The sequence below is a fragment of the Lissotriton helveticus genome, chromosome 5_1, assembly GCF_964261635.1.
Source record: "Lissotriton helveticus chromosome 5_1, aLisHel1.1, whole genome shotgun sequence".
NCBI lineage: Eukaryota > Metazoa > Chordata > Amphibia > Caudata > Salamandridae > Lissotriton > Lissotriton helveticus.
In genome coordinates this window covers 939,484,022-939,507,769 of record NC_136065.1, presented here as the reverse complement: position 1 = coordinate 939,507,769, position 23,748 = coordinate 939,484,022, and the positions used below count along the sequence as shown (strand labels likewise).

The window sequence follows — 23,748 nt, the reverse complement described above, 5'->3', positions numbered from 1 at the left end:
TCAAAGAGTGAGGAGGTAGAAATGGATTGCACTTTATCTGACAGGAACTACGTGATAAATGCCAATAAATATTACAATCGTTTACTCCAAGCTGGTGTCGGAGCCAGCTTAGAGTCACATATCTCTGTAATAACCGAATAATCATCAGTATTTTTTTACACTTCTAAAACCGAATAATCATCAGTATTTTTTCTGCACTTCTAAAACTAGGATATAGTCTGTTTAGAAATCAATAAAAGGTAGTTTTACATTTTCGAAAAAGTTAAAAACCACCTGTATTGAAAACACTAACAAATCCAACAATGATAGGGCCCTGACACTGCTCTCTACCTCCATCTTTCATTCATCCGTGTAATGGTTATGAGCATGACCTGTGCTGTGTAGGGCTATCGCCTTCAGTTGAACCCAACTTGTCCAAGTAGACCTGCTATTCAAAGAAGGAGGAGAACAAGGGAAAGTAGAAGGCAAGGAAGAAAAGATAAGCTGACAGTGCTTCCTAAAGCTTTCATGGAAAACAAACGTCTAAAACAGGATACAAGTAAAATCTGCATTTTTTCCTCCTACATGTTTATGGTCAAGAAGTCCACCTTTGTTTACTAACAGGTTTCTTTAACAGTGGCACTTCCTACTTGTAGAGGTTAGAGTCTCAGTTGAGCAAAATCAGTAGTTATTTGGTGCACTGTAAAATAAGGAAAAGGTTTTCCTGAACGCTGTTAAACGTACACAGTACTGCCATATTTATTAACATGCTTAAATCTCCAATTTTGTTCACGGTTTAACCACAACTATCCGCATCCACCCACAAGCCTAAAACACTTACCTGTAAGAAGTACCTTTCATCTGATGTGGCGCAGGTGCCAATGGTACTCCTGCGTCATCTACAGCCCAGCACAGAGAATACCAAAGCTTTCCAGAGGTCAGCAAACACAGTTCCTTTTTTCCACGTCCATCAAGGCAAAAAGACACATCTGTTTATTAAAGACAGTTAAAGAAAGGTTGCCTCAAAACGCCTCATACTAGATTGTATTTACAAATTATACACCTGCATATTTTATTGGCAATGACATAGTGAAGTACCCTCAATACCAGCTCCAACGCAGGTCAGAATAGTTTGTTCTGTATTGCCCAATATTGTTTTTTATCTTAGATTTGCAGCTCACAAGATAGAAGCTAATAAATGTTGCAGAAAGGAGGATACATAACATAACTGTGGGGTGGGGCAAAAGGATGCCAAAGAGGCCCAACACTTGACAGAAAGAACGGATAGCAGTGAAAAAAATAACTGATAGGCTAATGGAGCTACAGAACAAGAAAAAGAAAAATGGTCAGAAAGAATGGAAGCATGATTGAAAGAAGGAGACTAGGAACAAAGAAAGAAAGAAAGACAAACAAAGAAACAAACAAAGAGAGAAAAGAACAAGAGTGGAAGAAACGAATGGGAGAAATAGAAGGAAAGAAAGTGAGAAAAAGAAAGGAGAGTATTAGGAAAAAGAAAGTAACAACATCATAAAATACAAATAAAAGGATGGAGAAAGCAGGATCACAAAATAAAATAAAACAGAAATGTGGAAAATAGGAATAAAAAAGAAACGGACAGGAAGGAAGGTCAATGAATAGAAGGAGTCTTTGGCTGGTCTGAATGCATGTAACCATACTTGCTTTAACAGACATAAAGCCCATGGGAAGAAATGTGGAGTATCTATTTCTTCTATCAATTATTGAAAGCCGATTAAATATTACAACAGACTGGGGTCAAGGGGGGTGTAGCAGGTGTGACCAAAACCTGGTTATGTCATGTATCAGTAGTATCCAACGTGGGCCCTGAGAATCAGTTTAGGGCCACCGGGGGCATTAAATCGAAAAGCACACACACAACATAGCAAGAAACATCCTGACTCAGGCTCGGGATAGTTCAGCATAATATTTTCATTATGTGTCACATGTCAGCATAATGGCATTGGGTTGGCTGTTCAGTTCGAAACTGTGAGCTCTGTGATAGCTTAATTATGCCTCCCACAACTTGCTGCAGCTTTAGCTGCATAATGTGTGCATGCTACCCCAGATATTTAGTTAATGTGATACCCAAATATGTAAAAGTATGCTCTCTCCCAAACGGAGTCCCTGCTGATGTCAGATTGGTCCTAGTCTAATGCCCTGGGTTCAAAATCATATACTTAGTCTTGCACACATTTATTTCGAGGCCTCTCACCTTGCAGAAGTACTCGAAACAGACCGTAAGTTTTTGCAGACCATGGGTGACTTAGATAGTAGGAGGGTGTCATTGGCAAACATGAGGGCAGGGATCCTCATGTTTGCCAACCTGGTGGCATTGTTGTCACTCTGTCCTAAAATATTGATAAGGCAGTTGATATAGAGTCAAAATAATGTTGGAGCAAGTATGCACCCCTGCCTTACCCCTCTATTTACGGGGAATAGGTATATTGCCTTGCCAGCCTGACCACACCTGATCTGCGCATGGTTGTTGGTGTGCAACCTCAAGACGATATCTCATAAACAGCTGGGTACCGCCAACTCTTGCAGTACCCGCTAGAGGGTTGGCCTAGGGACTAAATCAAAGGCGGAACATTGGTCCACAAATACGACATACAGGCGACCACCCCCAGAATGACCACTTTCCAGTACAACATCAGGAGTTGGAACATCTGGCTAATCATGCGTGTGGCTTCCCTAAGGTCTGCCTGTAGCAGGCCTTAAATCATTTTCTGTCAGCCATTCCTGTAGTATGCCAAGTATGACCCTGTAAAATAGCTTTTGTGAGCTGTCGATGAGACTTATGGGTCTATAGTTGCCTGGCATTTCACAGGGGTCATTTTTAGGTCGAGCGTAGACAGTGCTTGCGCTGTCGCCTAGCGACCTGTTGTGTATGCTTTGAGGCGTTCGAACTTCACCCCTTGCTTGCCTTTGCTGTTCATTTGTCTCTCCATTCCTTCAAAAATCGTTGCTTGCTAGTGGTCAGTCCTGCCTCTTTGTCCCTCCTTTTTTCTTTTCTGTACCTCCCAGGCAGCAGGGACTAAGTATGGTATCATTACACTGTGGTTGTTGTTCTGCTCTTTGGGGGAATATTTCTTTTTAATTTCCTGCTCTGTTACTGTGTAGCTGTGCTTGAATATTAATGCAGCATGTATCACTCTCATCGGAATGTTTTGCGACTGCATTTTTTTTTTAACTTGTGTCCTGCTCTACAAAGGTATTGCAGCGCAGGCTGAAACATGGTTCCCGAGCTTCAAGCCATTTTTACTCTTTGTATTTTTTTAATGTCGATTGTCAGTTGGGACTTTCTTTTAGTAGAATAGTGGTTTGGTTTTGGGCGTCATTTTAGGGGATTGGGCTTGTTTCTTTTTTGGCAATAATAACTCTGATATTCCCCCATATTCCACCAAAAGCAAGTCATTTCCAGCGGGGCATGTGTGAGTTGCATTGCATTGATCATATTTGATTTGTTTGTTTGTGTGTTGTTTTATGATGTCCCTACATTCATAAGGCTGTAGGATTTTATAGCGATTGGGACATGGTGGAGGGGTGGTCTTGTATTCTACACCAGCCTAGATCTTTTCCACTTATGCCGAGGGAGCCTGCTCTATCCCCCAAACACCTCTCCCCCTCCTTGTTAAAGCACTGCCTGCCAACATGTCATCCAGTGCAGCAGGACGCTGTACACGTGGAGCACGTCCCCAGCAACAGTGAACACCGTCACGTTGCCATGCTGTATAAATGTGCAGTCCTGCAGAGCAACGCGGGCCCTACAGCCCCAAGGGAGCGGGGGGAGGGCCACCGTTCTGGGTCCAAGGTCAGCCTCAGGCCTATACTAGATAATACAGTCTCAGGGGCCCCTTGCAGTTTTCTGCAGGCGGTCCTTTCGATGTACATTATACCACCAGTACAGTGCAGGTGACTTTTTACACCACAAGGGAATAGCTGCAGGTACAAGGAGGCAAGGCCTTGCAGACACCCTGGCAAAAAGACTGAAAAGAAATACGTGTGAAGTGTTGCATGGCTTCTAAAGACAGCGGCTTACTGGTGCCATCCAAATTGGCCACTGTTCCAGACGAGCGTCTCTTTCTAATTGAAAACAATTGTTGATTTATTTTGCTGCACACTTTTCACATTTTATTTTTATTTGCATGGGTATATCTGAGCCGAGCCATGCCTAGAGTGGGCTAAGTACACGCACATTTTCGACACTGAAATAGACCTAAGCTCCAAACCATGTGGAGCAGGGCCTAGCTGTAACTTCCTGCCCTGCAATCATGGCGATTGATAACAGCACTAAGACTTTTGGGACTTGCAGTTCTACTTTTTCCATTCTAGGCAAGGTTCTATAAATCCCTATATGGTGAGCACTGTTGAAAAAAATTCACACTCGTGACATGAGGGGAAGACACAAGCGGAATTTTCGGAATGCAGCAAACCCTACTTTATTCATTTCAAAGGTCCAGAACATTTGTTGGCTTCCCCACTGAGCCCCCGGAGGCCAAAGAATTGCTTGAATTCATGGATTATCTGCTGCCCCGAAGACAACTCTGTCATGAACTTCTTGTACCAGTGGTGGATCTCCACCGCCTGTAGGTAGTCCACGGTGGAGCTGTTGGTGCTTCCCATGGTGGCGGCGATTGCCCAGGAGCTGTCCGAAAGGTCCCCGCCTTCTGGGAGTCTCCTCCCTGATACCTCCGCCCCAACTTTCCAAACCAGCAAAAAACCCACAGGACCCGTTAAACAACAGAGAAAAGTTCCCAGGAACCAACCAGAGGTTAATTTGCTCAGATGCTGATCAGGGGGATTAAGGTGGAATAAACCTTGAGTGAACGACAGAGGTGAAGATTAATCCGTGGGAGCTGCTACTCCAATGTCTGAACACAGGGAGGAGGGATCTAACACATGCTGTCAAAAACACCTTCCCCGCACAAGGGCACTCTTCCAAGGGCTGCACTACACGGGATTTATTTTCTCACCGAGACTGTGAATACCAAGGAATGCAGGAGAAGGGCTCTCTACTCCCATAGGCTCATCCAACTTATTTTTGGCGGATGGAGTTTGTTTGACATTTGAGGTAGTTCATTTCCAAACATGGAGTCTTGCAGCCCAACATCTGGGGATGATCACTCCTGCACCTGAACCAATGTCGTTCCTTTCCTAAGAGAAGGACCACCTAACGTGGGTTAATTAAAGCTCTTTTCAAATGAGAGTATCCCTAATCACGAAGATCATGAAGGACCCATTCAGAAAGATTTATTACCTAAGCATGGTTCTGTTCTGTTCTGTTATGTTATAATGGCTTATAGAGCAACCTGCTGCCCCAGCAAAGGGGCGTCCCGGCGCTGTAAGCGAAAACTGCTAGTGGCCAAAGGTAACTTACAACGGAGGGAAGAGGAATGTTTTGACAGCTTTACAAAAAGGCAGATAGAACTTTATATTGCGGATGGAAGAAGGGCGCGCGTTCCAAAGTTTCGAGGCCAATACCCGGAAAGAGCGCCCTCCAATGTGCAGATTGGCCAGAATACCAGGAGAAGAAAAATTCAAGATTTTAAACGTAAAGCAGAGGGCCTTAAATTCTATACGCTTGATCACAGGCAGCCAATGGAAGCAACGGATGGCGTATGAAGTGGTGCACCTCCTAGGCATACCAAAGAGAGCTCGGACAGCCGCATTCTGAACCCTTTGTACTCTGACAATTTCAGTCTTGTTGGACCCCAGATACAGGGAACTGGCATAGTCCAGTTTTGACATAATCAAAGCCTGGATAATAACCTGCCTGATTGGGGGATCAAAAAAGCCCAGCAAAGGTTTAAGCCCCCGCACAAGTCTAAAACAGGTCCCGGCCACTTTCTTGGTTTCGGTGCAGAAGCTAAGAGCATTGTCGATCCAAACCCCCAGGTTTTTTACTACCTGTTTAGGGGCAGGAGCCAGCTCCAACGAGGCTGGCCACCAAAGCTCACTCCACAACCCTGAGTCTCTCCCAACCAGCAGTATCTCAGACTTGCTGGCGTTGAGCTGGAGACAGCTGGCCGCCATCCACCCCGCGATAGCTTCAAGATCGCTCCGGAATTTACAGGCATCCCGAGTAATGTCGTCGGTGAGTGTGACTACCAGCTGAGTATCGTCTGCATACGATACTACCGTAAGCCCTCTGTTCTTAGCAACCGTCGCCAGTGGTTTGACATATAGATTGAAGAGGGTAGGGCTCAAAGATTAGCCCTGCGGTACCCCGTGCTTGGTGGCATAAACTCTGGAGACAAAGGGAGGGGCAGCTACCTGGAAGGACCTCTTGGCAAGAAAAGAGGCAAACCACTCCAGAGCGGAACTCACTATGCCCACCTCCTCCAAGCGCCTCAGCAGAATCTGGTGGGAGACCATGTTGAACGCGGCACTGAGGTCGAGCAAAACCAGCGCCGAAGTACGACCCTCGTCTTGGGCCCATCTCAGATGCTCGGTGACAGCAAGAAGAGCAGCATCCGTACTGTGCCCAGGACGGAAGCCATTCTGAGAGGGGTCCAGTATATTATTATCTCCAGATAACCCGTCCAGATGGTATTCTCAGCTCATATCATACGAGAATTTTCCTATATGTGCTATGACAAGACTCTGGTCATCGAAAAATGATTCCCTTACCGAAGTTAATATAGGCTCTATCCTGAGAGATAGCTCACCAAACCTGCATAAATAAACCTCCTATCCTGAAAGACTGATATATTAACTGTGTTCTACAATTACTCTCCTAAGAGAATGACCACTGACCTACGGTCGAGTGCCAATTTTCTAGAACAGAAACTATCTTGACTCAAATTCAGGCAGAGGAGGTATCCATCCCAGGGACAGGCATCTATCTCTCTGATGATTTTAGGCACTAATCAATAGTGTCAGGCTATGTAGGAAAGAATTGTAACCAAATGTTTCTGTTTTCAATTTGTACACATTTCCTTATATTCGTCACTGCCTCTCTGATTGTCACATTTGCTTTGTTTTGCTGCATGTATTCTGATGCACTTCTCCCTCGGGTCTTATGTGTGAGCTTACCCAGGGAAAGTATGAGGGTAACTCATTCCGAGGCCCTCTTTTGTAGGACTGATTTATTTCTTTGAACTTTTTTTGTTATTTGCATTTTGTAGCTGTAGTTTACCACAAGCTAAGCCATGAAAACGTGTCCTATATCACTGGACCTTGGGACAAATAGCCCAGAATATGTTCAGAATTAGACCAGATCAATAGTTTCCGAACAAGCTGCACTTAGCAGAGGTCATATTTCCATTGATATGATGTCTTGATTCACCCCCCTTCCAAACCTAACGTTGTTGCATAAAAAGACCAGTTATATTTTGGAATACATAATAAGTGTAAATAACAGTATATTGAAAGGGCATCAACCAGTTTTGGAAATACATTTGCTATTGTCTTCACGGACAGGTTGCAATGCTTAAGCGCCACCTTCTGACTTATTAATTAAATACTGTTAAACAGTTTAGTAGTCCAGTAGCCACCTTATTGCATGTTATGTGGCGCGGTGAAATGTTAAACTCTGTCTTTCTTTAGAGTGCATTTAATGATATATCCCACCTGCATGAGCAAATCATGAGTGTCATGAGAATAGGCGTGAATTACTAGTAGGGCATACTGAAGCAGTGCTGCCACACTTTAAATCAGACAGAACTAGCTCCTCTCAGCAGAGGCATAGCTAGAGCTTGTGACGCCCGGGGCTATCCTTCAGATTGCCACCCCCTGGGGGGTGCTGGGGAAAAAGGACGGCAAGCACCTGAAAGAGATCCGAGAGAAACATAGTATCGCCGCTAATAGTCAGGTGAAGCTCACAACTTCTCCTTCACAGGCAGCCTGCTGCTAAGCTGAGCTCTGGAATTTGGTGTGAAAGAACTTACTTAAGACGAAACAAGCAAAAACTAATCACTTCCTGTGCTCGTCCTTGAAAAATGTACAGTAGCTAGAGGCATGTTACCTACCTATGCCTTCCAAAGCTAGAAATGGAAAAATTGAAGAGCAGGCACCCTGTACCAGAGTACCTGCTTGTTTCTGAGAAGTGCCGGTACTCTGTAATTAAACGTACTACGTCACTCTTGAGAAGTGCTGGTACTCTCCAATCAAACGTATTACGTCATTCTTGAGGAGTGCTGGTACTCTCCAATTAAACGTATTGCGTCACTCTTGAGAAGAAAAACCAAAGGTGGTGATGGACGGAGCGTTGACAATCCAAACACTCACCCCCAGTCAACTGATCTGGGTTTAATCCATCACCGTTCTTTAGCTCACTCCGCCACCCCAGTTCAGACATGGCCATATGCAAATCAGTCTGACCCTGTGCCTCATGGGAACAGTCCAGCCCGCACTGCCAAGCCAAGTCATCCCTGGACCGGAATCAAGCTTCCCAGGACCGGTTTCTGGCATTACAGCCGTCTTCAGCCGGGCTTGCTTGACTCCAGTGGCAAAGTGAGCAAGGGACTCACGTCTGAGCATACCCTGCCAACTTAGGGCGAACAAAGAAAAACCAAAGGTGGTGATGGACGGAGCGTTGACAATACAAACACTCACCCCCAGTCAACTGATCTGGGTTTAATCCATCACCGTTCTTTAGCTCACTCCGCCACCCCAGTCCAGACATGGCCATACGCAAATCAGTCTGGCCCTGTGCCTCATGGGAACAGTCCAGCCCGAACTGCCAAGCCATGTCTTCCCTGGACCGGAATCAAGCTTCCCAGGACCGGTTTCTGGCATTACAGCCGTCTTCAGCCGGGCTTGCTTGACTCCAGTGGCAAAGTGAGCAAGGGACTCACGTCTGAGCATACTCTGCCAATTTAGGGCGAACAAAGAAAAACCAAAGGTGGTGATGGACGGAGCGTTGACAATACAAACACTCACCCCCAGTCAACTGATCTGGGTTTAATCCATCACCGTTCTTTAGCTCACTCCGCCACCCCAGTTCAGACATGGCCATATGCAAATCAGTCTGACCCTGTGCCTCATGGGAACAGTCCAGCCCGAACTGCCAAGCCATGTCTTCCCTGGACCGGAATCAAGCTTCCCAGGACCGGTTTCTGGCATCACAGCCGTCTTCAGCCGGGCTTGCTTGACTCCAGTGGCAAAGTGAGCAAGGGACTCACGTCTGAGCATACCCTGCCAACTTAGGGCGAACAAAGAAAAAACAAAGGTGGTGATGGACGGAGCGTTGACAATACAAACACTCACCCCCAGTCAACTGATCTGGGTTTAATCCATCACCGTTCTTTAGCTCACTCCGCCACCCCAGTTCAGACATGGCCATATGCAAATCAGTCTGACCCTGTGCCTCATGGGAACAGTCCAGCCCGAACAGCCAAGCCATGTCTTCCCTGGACCGGAATCAAGCTTCCCAGGACCGGTTTCTGGCATTACAGCCGTCTTCAGCCGGGCTTGCTTGACTCCAGTGGCAAAGTGAGCAAGGGACTCACGTCTGAGCATACCCTGCCAACTTAGGGCGAACAAAGAAAAACCAAAGGTGGTGATGGACGGAGCGTTGACAATACAAACACTCACCCCCAGTCAACTGATCTGGGTTTAATCCATCACCGTTCTTTAGCTCACTCCGCCACCCCAGTTCAGACATGGCCATATGCAAATCAGTCTGACCCTGTGCCTCATGGGAACAGTCCAGCCCGAAACTGCCAAGCCATGTCTTCCCTGGACCGGAATCAAGCTTCCCAGTACCGGTTTCTGGCATTACAGCCGTCTTCAGCCGGGCTTGCTTGACTCCAGTGGCAAAGTGAGCAAGGGACTCACGTCTGAGCATACCCTGCCAACTTAGGGCGAACAAAGAAAACCAAAGGTGGTGATGGACGGAGCGTTGACAATACAAACACTCACCCCCAGTCAACTGATCTGGGTTTAATCCATCACCGTTCTTTAGCTCACTTCGCCACCCCAGTTCAGACATGGCCATATGCAAATCAGTCTGACCCTGTGCCTCATGGGAACAGTCCAGCCCGAACTGCCAAGCCATGTCTTCCCTGGACCGGAATCAAGCTTCCCAGGACCGGTATCTGGCATTACAGCCGGGTTTGCTTGACTCCAGTGGCAAAGTGAGCAAGGGACTCACGTCTGAGCATACCCTGCCAACTTAGGGCGAACAAAGAAAAACCAAAGGTGGTGATGGACGGAGCGTTGACAATACAAACACTCACCCCCAGTCAACTGATCTGGGTTTAATCCATCACCGTTCTTTAGCTCACTCCGCCACCCCAGTTCAGACATGGCCATATGCAAATCAGTCTGACCCTGTGCCTCATGGGAACAGTCCAGCCCGAAATGCCAAGCCATGTCTTCTCTGGACCGGAATCAAGCTTCCCAGGACCGGTTTCTGGCATTACAGCCGTCTTCAGCCGGGCTTGCTTGACTCCAGTGGCAAAGTGAGCAAGGGACTCACGTCTGAGCATACCCTGCCAACTTAGGGCGAACAAAGAAAAACCAAAGGTGGTGATGGACGGAGCGTTGACAATACAAACACTCACCCCCAGTCAACTGATCTGGGTTTAATCCATCACCGTTCTTTAGCTCACTCCGCCACCCCAGTTCAGACATGGCCATATGCAAATCAGTCTGACCCTGTGCCTCATGGGAACAGTCCAGCCCGAAACTGCCAAGCCATGTCTTCCCTGGACCGGAATCAAGCTTCCCAGGACCGGTTTCTGGCATTACAGCCGTCTTCAGCCGGGCTTGCTTGACTCCAGTGGCAAAGTGAGCAAGGGACTCACGTCTGAGCATACCCTGCCAACTTAGGGCGAACAAAGAAAAACCAAAGGTGGTGATGGACGGAGCGTTGACAATACAAACACTCACCCCCAGTCAACTGATCTGGGTTTAATCCATCACCGTTCTTTAGCTCACTTCGCCACCCCAGTTCAGACATGGCCATATGCAAATCAGTCTGACCCTGTTCCTCATGGGAACAGTCCAGCCCGAACTGCCAAGCCATGTCTTCCCTGGACCGGAATCAAGCTTCCCAGGACCGGTTTCTGGCATTACAGCCGGGCTTGCTTGACTCCAGTGGCAAAGTGAGCAAGGGACTCACGTCTGAGCATACACTGCCAACTTAGGGCGAACAAAGAAAAACCAAAGGTGGTGATGGACGGAGCGTTGACAATACAAACACTCACCCCCAGACAACTGATCTGGGTTTAATCCATCACCGTTCTTTAGCTCACTCCGCCACCCCAGTTCAGACATGGCCATATGCAAATCAGTCTGACCCTGTGCCTCATGGGAACAGTCCAGCCCGAACTGCCAAGCCATGTCTTCCCTGGACCGGAATCAAGCTTCCCAGGACCGGTTTCTGGCATTACAGCCGTCTTCAGCTGGGCTTGCTTGACTCCAGTGGCAAAATGAGCAAGGGACTCACGTCTGAGCATACCCTGCCAACTTAGGGCGAACAAAGAAAAACCAAAGGTGGTGATGGACGGAGCGTTGACAATACAAACACTCACCCCCAGTCAACTGAGCTGGGTTTAATCCATCACCGTTCTTTAGCTCACTCCGCCACCCCAGTTCAGACATGGCCATATGCAAATCAGTCTGACCCTGTGCCTCATGGGAACAGTCCAGCCCGAACTGCCAAGCCATGTCTTCCCTGGACCGGAATCAAGCTTCCCAGGACCGGTTTCTGGCATTACAGCCGTCTTCAGGCGGGCTTGCTTGACTCCTGTGACAAAGTGAGCAAGGGACTCACGTCTGAGCATACCCTGCCAACTTAGGGCGAACAAAGAAAAACCAAAGGTGGTGATGGACGGAGCGTTGACAATACAAACACTCACCCCCAGTCAACTGATCTGAGTTTAATCCATCACCGTTCTTTAGCTCACTCCGATACCCCAGTTCAGACATGGCCATATGCAAATCAGTCTGACCCTGTGCCTCATGGGAACAGTCCAGCCCGAACTGCAAAGCCATGTCTTCCCTGGACCGGAATCAAGCTTCCCAGGACCGGTTTCTGGCATTCTGTCGTCACTGCTACGTTCTCAGCACGAGGGCTCGCCAAAATTATGTTGAGGGCCGTCATTGGTAGCGCTGGCGTGCTACAAGATTGACAGCCCTGGGATGGACGTCACGGACCCACAGACAACCACAAATGTACGCTGCAGGCAGCAATTTTTGCTTTTGGCAAGCAGGTGCGCAGCGCTTGCACTTAACACGACGGCTGCTTGGCACTGGCCCTTTGCGGCGGCCTTTATAATTTATTTGGGTACACTGACTGACAGTAGTGTCAGTGAGTGCCCCCAAATAAATTATAAAGGCCGCCGGGCGGCCCCCACCCTCATAACAGTGCCACCTGTCATTCTAAGGTGGAGAGGTAAGGTGTTCTATACTTTCAAAGCTTGACACCAAAAGAACAGCCACACCCCTGGGTTCATAGGCCAGATGAACTGGCCCATGGGGCAAATAGAAACATTTCTGACAGGCCAACTAGTACCTCTAAAGGTTAAGCCTTGTAATGTAAAGCTGGTCCAGAGTCGATGTGCAGTTAAGTAAAGCAGACCTCTATACCAACTCTAGCTGGTAGTAAAAAATAGTCATAAATATAGAGTAGTGAAGCCCCTGAAACACCCAGTACTGGTGAGCATGCACCGACTGAACTAACCATAGTAGCACAACTGATTGCCAATAAGGAAAACACAGCCTCAGATACGAGAAGGGACGGACTTGTTGAATTTCTAGGTTCTAAACAAATACCTGCAGAAGTCTGTAGATCACAGAGGAGAGAACGAGGATAACCTGCCACCTTTTATATATATATATAGAGGTCCTATATCAGGATTCTAGGATATAAACATAACTTCGAAGCAACCCTCCAGAGAGAAACAATATCAAACCTGGTAGTACATTTGAAGTATTTTTTATTCACATTTCTCAGTTTTTATACATGTTACAAAAATAAACGCAAATTCTTTTTATAGTCATTTGTTAAAATATATACACACAAGTATTCTCCAACACAATAAGTCCCACACAGCACCGTTAAGGATTCACACTACCATAACCACACATTCAGTTCCAAACACACATCCAATTTCTCATTCATAACTCTGCATTCAGTCACACAGGAATGTAAGCGCCACAAGATGAGTTGACAATAGATTGGAAAAAGGAGTCTTAAATACACAACGGTGGGCAAAAAGACATTAAAAGGACTGTAAAGGTAATACACAATCCTGTTGCCCGCAAGAACAACGCCAACGCGCTTTTCGGTGTAGGGCCCTGCGGGGCCAAACCTTCATCAGGGCGAAAATATGACACGGGGTGGGGGACAAAATTCGGCGTACTCAGTGTATCAGGTCCAGACTGGCCCCTACTATCTGGGGTGTATGGCGTCTGAGCTGCCAGGGGTATCTCAAACGGCAAAATCCTGTATATGGCAGAGGTCCGGATTAGGCCCACTCCAAGGGCGGGTTGCTTGTTTAACGGCGTTCAAGGTTTTTTCCACGACGGTATGTTCTTTTATAATAGTATTCAAGTTTATCTAGGAGCCGGTAGGACAGACGCCAGGACCTTCTATGGGGTGCGTCGAAGCCGGACAGGGATGGGGCGTCGGGTCAATTCGAAGCCCAGAATTGAAGGGGATACACCCTTAATCATATAGGCGAGGGAAATTCCCTATGGTCGTCCGATATATATATGCGAAAAGCGCTTGGCCAGGAGCTTTCCAGTGAAGTCTGTAGATCAGTCATGCATTCATAATGATGAATGAGGCTTTCCCCAGGGGTCAGGACCTAGTTATCCAGACTCCTTCCTTCCATGAGAATGTGTGGTCTTCTGGAGGATTCCACCTATGAAAACAGACTGTTGGCTGCCCTGTAGGCGTGCCCTGAAGCAGAGGTGCGCTCATCTATTGAAAATTGTGCATGCAGCTGGTGGTTCTAAGAGGCCGGGGCAGAGTGAGTTGCACACCTGGCAACACCTTGCATGGGAATTCATTACATCTCTCAATTCTTTAACAAGATGGTATCTTTACAAGGCAGCTAAGCCTGACATGCAACTTAAATTTCCCATTTCTTGACAAACAAACTGGTGTCCTTGCAATGTCAGTGACGCATGGCTATGTCTGGCATTTGACTCATTCTCCCCCAGTCCTCCCGGCTGCTCTAAGACACAGGCCTGTCAGGAGTTTGAGGTTTCTCTGGAGGCCATAACCCAGTAATAACTGCCTGACAAACGCACCACAACGCTGCGGTACGTCACGCACCATGGTGTGTGCGCTGCAGGCAGCATTTTTTGCTTTTGGCAAGCAGGTCACACAGGTGCACAGTGCTTAGACTTCAAACGACAGCCGCGTGGCACTGACCCGTTGCGCCGGCCTTTATAATTTATTTGGGTACACTGACTGACAGTAGTGCTGTGTCAGTCAGTGTCCCCAAATAAATTATAAGCGACAGCCATGTGGAGCACGCATTTGGTCAACCACTTTTTAAGGACAGATATCGACTGGGGGACGTGCTCGCCTAAATGCCGCTGCTGCCTTCATTTCCTGTGACCTGGAAACAGAATGTTCAATAATAGAGAGCAACATAACTGTAAGCAGGCCCTCTCTATTCACCTCAGCCCATTAGCGGGAGTTGCAGAAGGATGTGGGTCTCTCTGCGGCCTGTACAGTCTGACTTAGCGACATAACAAGGCCGCGAGTCATGTGGTTCCCATTACCCGCAGGTCACAGACATGCTTATACAAAGTATGCGCTAACCGATGAAGGCGGCTGGTGTCAATCAATGCATTTGATAAGACCAGTACATCAAGCTCATTATTATAATTCCAATATATTCTTTTTTTATTTCAGACTCTGCTTTTAAGAAATGGGCTGCCTCTTCTCTAAAAATAGTCGCTCAAAATCACCTGAAAAAAACTTTTATTTCAATGGGCAAACGATGCAATTGGTTATCGTGTAACAATTCGCCGAAGTTAACGTGAGGCGTGGGAAACCAGGCTGTGGTGATAAAGTTTAGACTGGAGATGACATATATCACGCATGAAAGCTACATTGTACAGGCTGAGAATTAGGAGTATTCTTCCAATAGTGCAGATTGTAATTGTGTTGATGAATAAAACTAAGACATATGGAAAAATTACACCGGAAAAGTTTTAAAGTGAAGTAATAAAAAGAGCCTTTCCCTGGCTGAGTCTGTTGTGTCCTGTAGAGAGGTTGGACCAACTTAGCTAATCGGCACTAGGCCTGACACGTGGCCCTAGAAATAAAGGAATCAGACACTAGAAATAACTTGCTGGCTCTCCGTGCGCCCGTCTCAGAATGACGTACGTGCGTGCGGAGCCTTTCTTTATTATAGGCGGTCACATGACTCCAACACTGCACGCCCCTTTCGCAAGGGGCGGATCATGGGCCCAGAACATAACATTCCTCCTAAAACAAGAAAAACTCAAAACTCAAAACTCAAAACAGCTGCAACCCTGCAGTCTCGATGGATAGTCTATTGTACTGATCTTCATAGACTTCGAGTTCACTTTCCAAAACCACTATCAATAAGTAGGACACATTACTGGACATTGTATTCAACACTAATACATAGAACAGTCTTACGTGAGGTAATCGCGTAGTCGACAGGAAGGCGTCGGGTTTCGTCTCAGCCTTTGATCCACGCCCCTCTGGCTTGAACAGTCTGTCTCTGGGGCGGGGCTAGTCTCAGGCGCCTCCATGTCGGGCTCCTCCGGATCTGACACCCTCTCCTGGGCCTCCACGCCGCCTTCCGTCTCCTTGATCACCGCCCTCTGAGTGTTACTCTGGGTGACCTCGAGACTAGGCGTCGGCTCCCTTCCTGGCAAGTCCGGTGCAGTTTCGGTTTCTGTTGCCAGAGTTGGTGAATCCGATGCTCTCAAACCCCCATGGAAATGTTTAAAGTGCGACACATTCCTGGTTACAGTCTCTCTTCCTCGGACCACAGTGATGCGGGTTCCTTTCACACCAACCACTCGCCAAGGTCTTCTTTCATAGTTCAAGCGGAATTTTCCACTGGTCACCCTGTTACGGAGAAGTACCACATCTCCTCTGCTGAAGTGTGTCACCATGGCTCTTCTCTTTTGGCTAATTTTAGCAAAGGCAGTCTTTCGTTTGCGGGCAATTATTTCTTCATTCGCGGGTGCGGGGGCCCATTGGGGATGGTGAGGAATGGAATCAGGTATAATCCGCCCCATCAAGAGATGCGCCGGAGCTATCCCTGTGGTTGAATGTGGGGTTTGTCGGTAGCTGCGGAGAAAGGTGAAAATGGCCATTTCCACGGACTGTCCTTTGTCATGAGCAATGCGAATCACTTTATTGAGGGTCCTCATGAAGCGTTCCGCTTCCCCATTCGCTTGTGGCCATCGGGGAGTGATGCGTCGATGCCGAATGCCCAGAGATGATAGATAGGTGGCCAGTTCCTGTCCTTGAAATGGGGGTCCATTGTCTGTGCGGATTTCACACATAGCCCCATGGGTGGCAATAATTTTCTCTACCTTCGGGATTACACACTCGGCGCTGGTGCTAGCTATTATCTCTACTTCCAGATACTTGGAATGGTCATCAATCATGACCAGCGTGTACTTTCCATCCGGAAGACTGCCAAAGTCCATGCTGACCTTCTCCCATGGCTGTTGTGGGCGAGGTTCCACGGCAATCGGAGCTTCACGAGGAGCTTCCCCGGTCACTTGACACGCAGCGCATGTCCTTACCACCTGCTCCACCATGTCATCCATCAGGGGAAACCACACCTTTGTCCGTAAGCGTGCCTTGGTTTTGACTATTCCTTGGTGACCTACATGCGCTAACTGTATTACTTGATCAGTGAGGGCTGAAGGTATCACCAAACGATGGCATCCGGCCTCATCCTCATTGAGCTCCTCCCTGACATGATACAGGCTTTCCATTATTTTTTGAGCTTCGGGCGTAAGCATCTTCCACCCCTCCTTGGCCCAATGCCAGTTAGTTGTGTGAACAAGTTCTTTGGCCCTCTGGAGGCATGCGTCCTGTGCCGTGGCACTCACAATGTCACTGAGAGAGATGGGACGAGGGCAAGATCGCACCACCACCCACCTGACATAGGCCTCCGTTTCTTCAGCTTCCTCCATCTCCTCGGCCGTGGCTGGTCGGGGATGTCGTGACAGATAGTCTGCCGGGTTCTTAGCTCCGGGCTGATACTCGATTGTACAGTTGTACTCCTGCAGTTGAAGCAGCCACTTTTCTATGCGAGGCGGGGGTTTAGATGAGGTTCCCGCAAACAGAGACAGCAAGGGTTTGTGATCAGTCACCACCGTGAATGGTTTGCCATAGATGTAGAGGTGAAAATGTCGGCACCCCCAATGAATGGCAATTGCTTCTTTCTCAATCTGCGAGTACCGTTGTTCCGTGTCCGTGAGAGACCTGCTCGCAAAGGCAACAGGCGTCCAGTCGATGTCGTCTCTCTTCCTTTGCATGAGAACCGCTCCCAGTCCAGCAGGCCCCGCATCCACAGCAATGAGCGTGAAGTTGCGTGGGTCAAAGAAGGCGAGAGTGGTGTTGTTGGACAGAGAATCTTTGATGTCTCGGAAAGCTTTTTCTTGCTCAGGTCCCCAGTGCCAGGGAGTGGAGTCTTTGGTGAGGTCCCGCAGGGAGAGCGTGAGATTAGCCAAGTCTCTGATGAACCGGCCACAGTAATTGACCATGCCCAGGAAGCTCCGGACTTCAGTGACGGTCTGCGGGGGTGGCGCATCTTTAATGTCTTTCACTTTATCCGGATCCGGGTTGACACCCTCGGCTGAGAAGACGTATCCAAAAAACCCTATCCGATCCCGCAGGAATTCGCACTTTTCTCGGTGGAGCGTTAGTCCTGCGTCTTTGAGTCTTCGAAATACTTGGGCCAGCCTTTGGTTGTGCTCCGGGATGGTGCGGGCATGTATCATTATGTCATCACTGACATTTATCACTCCAGGTATTCCAGCAATTAGCTCCTGGATGACATTCTGGAATACCTCCGCTGCGCTGGAAATTCCGAAACTGAGGCGAGTGTATCGTCGAAGGCCGATGTGGGTGGAGAAAGTAGTGATGTTGCGCGACTCCATGTCCAACACCAACTGGTGATACCCTGATCGCAAGTCCAGCTTGGAAAACCAACGGGCACCTGCCATCTCTCCAATGAGGTCATCTACAGTGGGCGTGATGTGACGCTCCCGTTTTATGGCGGCATTCGGGAGGCGCATGTCCACGCAGATCCTGACCGCTCCGGGTTGCTTCGGTTTCCGGGTGACCACGATGGGCGAGACCCATGGGGTGGGACCCGAAACCTTTTCGATTATGCCCGCCGCTTCCAGTTTGTGGAGTTCCTCTTCCACCAGCGGCCGCAGATGGAACGCAATGCGGCGGTGTCGCAGAGCCACCGGCTGTACCGTTGGATCGATGTGCAGATGAATTTCTCGGCCTTTGAACTTGCCAATGCCCTCAAAAAGGTCCGTGTATTCCATGAGGAGATGTTGAACGGATTCCTCATGGACCCCAAAGGCAAATGTCACCACACCCAGGTCTTCAGCCGCTCTGCAACTCAGCAGCATACCTTGGCCTTCTTCTGACACGAAGACGTTGGTTTTGATTGTCTTGTTCCCATGGCGGATTACCGCTTTGAATTTCCCTCGAATCTTGAGAGGGGTGTCTTGCCCATACGCGAAGACGGTGATGGGGGTGGGACGCAGCGCCGGAGGCGTGGTCATGGTCCTGTAGAGGGAAACACTCATAATGTTCATGGATGCGCCCGTATCCACCACTGCTATTAGATCTTGGTCCGCTACCTGTATGGCGCATTGAGGCAGTGGCCTGGTACGGCGGGCAGCGGTGCCGATCATGTGCACTTTGTGCACCGACCGTTCTTCTTCTTCATCGTCATCCATATCGCTGTGACTCTGTTCCCCCTCCATTATGGCCTGCACAGCGGGGCGTGGTTTACGGAAGTTCTTCGACCGGCACTCCTTTTCAAAGTGATTCTGCCTGCCACATCCCGAACACCGCTTGCCCTGTGCTGGGCATTCTGCCATCTGGTGTCGCGGACCTCCACAATAACCACATGACTGTCCCGACGCTCCACCCTGAGTGGGCGGTCTCTTGGGCCACTTGGGGGGCGTGTGTGTCTGTATCCTGTTAACCGGTTCCACTTTGACCGATGCCTGCAAAGCAGCTTCCATGTGCGCAGCCCTAGCTTTGGAGAGTTCTTTCGTGCGGCCAAGAGTTAGGATGTCCGTCAGCGGCTTGCCAGACTCCTCTAGAATCCGTTCCCTCAGTTTGGCCGACGCACACCCCTGTATAATTTGTCCCCGAATTTCCTCAGTGGTGTCTTGAAACCCACACGTGAGCGCCAACCTTTTGAGCCTGGTGTGATATGTGTCCAGCGATTCCTCGGGCAGCTGGCGCGCTTGTCGGAATACAAATCGTTCATAATCTTGATTGGCCATGGGCTCAAAATGGGCATTGAGGGCATTAATCAGCGTGTGATGAGTTCTAGGGGTCGCCTCCGGGAGGGTCCGAGCAATGGAATGGATGTCCTTGCCGCCAAGATGTAACACCATGGCCCGTTTCTGTTCCTTGTGTGTCTTCGTAGCTTCGAAGAATACTAGGAGTCTATCCACCCACTCCTTCCATTTGGGAGCGAGCGCTGAGGGCGCACCCTCCACCACAAAGGGTTCAATGGGCGGAATCGTCGCCATCCTCCCAGTCGCGCCGGATCGGGCACTTCGCACGACCACCTGATGCGTGTGCAGAAACGGGGCACCGCCCGGAGCACCGTGCTGATGTGAGCTGTGCGGCAGTAGGGTCGGAGTCACCTACTCGATGTCCATGCACCCGGCCGCTCTTCCCAGCGATCTGCGCGGGGGTGGAGTACGCCGCACGGCACGAGCACCACGAGCCGAGGGACAGGCTCGCGGCCGCCGCACGGGGCAGGAGGCAGGTACCCTCACCCAGCGAGGATGCAGATCCCACCTTCGTCGCCAATTGTTGTGTCCTGTAGAGAGGTTGGACCAACTTAGCTAATCGGCACTAGGCCTGACACGTGGCCCTAGAAATAAAGGAATCAGACACTAGAAATAACTTGCTGGCTCTCCGTGCGCCCGTCTCAGAATGACGTACGTGCGTGCGGAGCCTTTCTTTATTATAGGCGGTCACATGACTCCAACACTGCACGCCCCTTTTGCCAGGGGCGGATCATGGGCCCAGAACATAACAGAGTCTTAGCCCCTGGACTGGCCTACCAGACCTGGTCTTCACCGCCTTCTTCCGGATCTGTGGTGGGATGTCCTTGCGATCTTTGCTTTGATTAAAGCCCCATTACTGACAGGAAGTGGTTTTCCTAATAGGCTGGCGGTCCGGCTGCCGCAACCGGCCAGTGCATCGCGGCCGCCGCGAACAAAATAGTGCCGCCTGTGGTGGACCGCCCCTACCGCCCCCCACTAGCTATGCTGCTGCATCTCAGCAGAACTGCTAGTGGCCTAATGGGCAGTAGTTTCACTTCTTAGGTAGGCAGTCATATTTTACTTGGAATAATGGGGCACTTTACCACAGTGTTACATTTTAAATGTGTCTGTAAGAGCACTTGTCAGCATGGCTATTGTCATTTTAATAGGTTGAATCTGCACTTCTCAATGGCATCGCTGTCTTTCAGTGGGACAGTTGCAGCTCTTCTCAACAGGCAGTGTCATTCTATAATGGGACAGTTTTAAAACAACTAAGCATTGTTACTATTGTTTTGGTGGAGCATTACTATAAGTTCTGCTATAGTTTAAATGCATGCTATATATGTGACCAGGCAGCAACAAAACTTAGTCTGCCTCCAATAGACCCACTTCCTCAATTACCTCCAACCCACTCCACCCTAGTCCACCTCACTCCACGCCACTCTATGGCACTGCACTCTAACACTACACTCTATGACACTCTCTGCTACTTAACTCTACTCATCTGTACAATTCTCTACTCCCTCCTACTCCAATGTACGCCACTCTGCTCCAACAAATTCTATCTATGACACTCTACGTCTCCCACTCCACTCTAGGACACTGGCAACTGCCAAATAGCAACACTCCACATAAAAACACTCCACATCATGCCACATAATTCCAATCAGTATAATTTCACTGAACACCACACAGTCCCACTCAACAGAATTCCACTCCACACGTTTCCATTCCACATCACATAATTCGTCAACAAATCACAGAATGCAACTCAACAACAACCAACCCACACTACAAAATACCACAAGATTCTACAAAATACCACATAATTAAATTCCACAACATACCACTACACAACACAAAATACCATTCCACATATTTACACTCCATGAAACACAATCCCACTCCATATAATTCAACTACACTCAAAACCACATAATTACTATCTACATAATTCCAATGCATACCATGCCACATAATTATACTACACACATCCACTCCACACCACACAATTCTACAAAAACAATAACACTCTCTCATATGGTTTACTTCAGGTCTTCAAGCATAGTTTCTTTCCTATACCTTTTCAAGATTTCCATCCCTCAAACCCACACTTTCCTCCTCTTCTTAGCACGTCTTCTGCATTCATAGGTGCTCCCTCTTTATAAGTCTGTAGCCTGCTCTGCCCTTCTTCCTCTCTTTTCTTTAGTAGCAGTGAAGTTAGACTTTTGGTCTAAGTTAGACTTTTGGTCTAAACTTAGACCAAAAGTCTATCTTTAGTAGTAGTAATGTTAGACTTTTGGTCTAAGTTAGATTTTTTGTTCAATGTTGTATCGGCTCATGTCCCGCCTGCCCTGCACTCCCCCGCTCTTCACGATCTGGGTAAATTCCTTCTAACACTGCCAGACGGGGACCTACTAATAGGGGGAGACTTTAATATGACTGTGAATTATGTACTGGACCACACACCAAGCAGTCCGCAACACCGCACCAGTTCCCCCCAGGCAGAATTTATAGAGACACATGGCCTACTAGACATCTGGAGGCGCCAAAATCCGACAGAGAGACAATACACATTCCACTCGGGAGCGCGTAACCGCCTCTCCCACATTGATTATGTACTCACGGCCATGGACGATCTGGGGAGGATGGGGGCGACCACACACTTACCCAGAGGGATTTCCAATCAACTTCTGTCCTGACTTGACAAGAAAGAATGGACGCGTAGATGGATAGCGCAGATTAGAACTGATGAGGGCGCACTCACGTCGGACCCACAACAAATTGTGGATACACTGGCATGACACTACAAGCAAGTATACACATCCACAAATGCTACCACTGTACAAGAAGCGCTTGCATTCTTGCACAATGTTCATATGCCACGACTCACGCCACAAGAAGCCGAAACTCTAGAAGCCAACATCACGGTAGAAGAACTCAAAATCGCCATTTCCAAACTACAATTGGGCAAAGCCACAGGCCCTAACGGAATCCCGATAGAATTGTATAAACACACAGCGGAGAAGATAGCCCCATATTTGCTACAAATGTTCGAAACCAGTCGCGACATAGGGGCACTCCCCAGAGATCAACGGCTGGCAACTATTGTGGCCATCCATAAGCCTGGCAAACCGGCAGAGGAATGTACATCGTACCGCCCAATTTCCTTAATTAATGCCGGAGGGAAAATCTTAGCCAAAATGTTGGCGCTTAGGCTTATCCCTCATCTCCACATATTGATCCACCCGGATCAATCTGGCTTTTTACCGGGCAGGAACACGGCCCTAAATCTTAGACGCCTTCATGGCGTATTAGGTTGGAAACATACAATTCTGGAAGATGCAGCAGTCCTTTCCTTGGATGCACGGATGGCCTTTGATTCAGTGGAATGGGCCTTCCTATTCACAGTCCTTCAACACTTAGGGGTCCATTAGGATGGCGGGTGGACTTTGTCCGCCTGCCACCCTAACGGAGATCGGGACCGCCCGCCATAAGGGCGGGGTCCCATTGTGGGTATTAGGATGTGCCCGCCACAGTGGCGGGCACATCCTATATGTTTTGCATTGTGGCGGGCGGTGCTCTCTGCACCGCCCGCCACAATGCAGAACATATGTTGACGCATTTCAGGATGCCAAGCGGCAGGCACCGCGTGGTGCCTGCCGCTTTGCACATGTACATGTGGGGGGGTACCATAGGTACCCCCCATGTCCCCCAGACAGTGGTGGCAACCTGGGGGCCCTGCAGGGGGCCCCCGCAGCAATCGCCGCCTGCCTTCCCGTGGCGGCATTGCCGCCGCGGAACGGCCCCTACATTGTGGCATCGTAATATGCCTGGCGGTGTCCATTGGACACCGCCACCATATTAATCTATTACCGCCGCGGTCGCAAGGGGACCGCGGCGGTAAAGCGGCGGACGGTCTTTCCGTCCGCCGCTGTCCCCTCCGCCATCCTAATCTGGCGGAGGGGAAAACGAGAGTGCTTGTCGGGCGGATTGCCTCCGCCAGGGTGGCGGTGGCCACCGCCACCCTGGCTGAGGCAATCCGCCCGACATACTAATGGACCCCTTAGGGTTTGGACCAAAGTTTTGTTCTTTGGTACATTTACTCTATACTGATCCGGTCGCACACGTAGTCGCTAATGGTCACCTATCGCCCTTATTGTTCGCATTAGTGCTCGAACCGCTGGCGGCGTGGATAAGATGGGACCCCATGGTTCGCGGTCTAAAATGGAATGAGGAATGGGAAGATCGAATCTCTCTATATGCAGATGACATACTATTGTATATAACCTCGCCTACAAGGTCACT

General features: G+C 48.8%; 1 protein-coding gene across 7 annotated transcripts in view; it reads right to left on the bottom strand.

Moving 5' to 3' along the window:
- CC2D2B (coiled-coil and C2 domain containing 2B) overlaps positions 1-23,748 on the bottom strand; it is a 1,917,855-nt gene that overhangs the window by 773,240 nt on the left and 1,120,867 nt on the right. For all 7 annotated transcript variants that reach the window (XM_078643430.1, XM_078643434.1, XM_078643435.1 and 4 more), the window contains one exon: positions 821-968. In XM_078643430.1, coding sequence (XP_078499556.1) covers positions 821-968 — 148 coding nt within the window. The remainder of the gene's footprint in view (positions 1-820; positions 969-23,748) is intronic.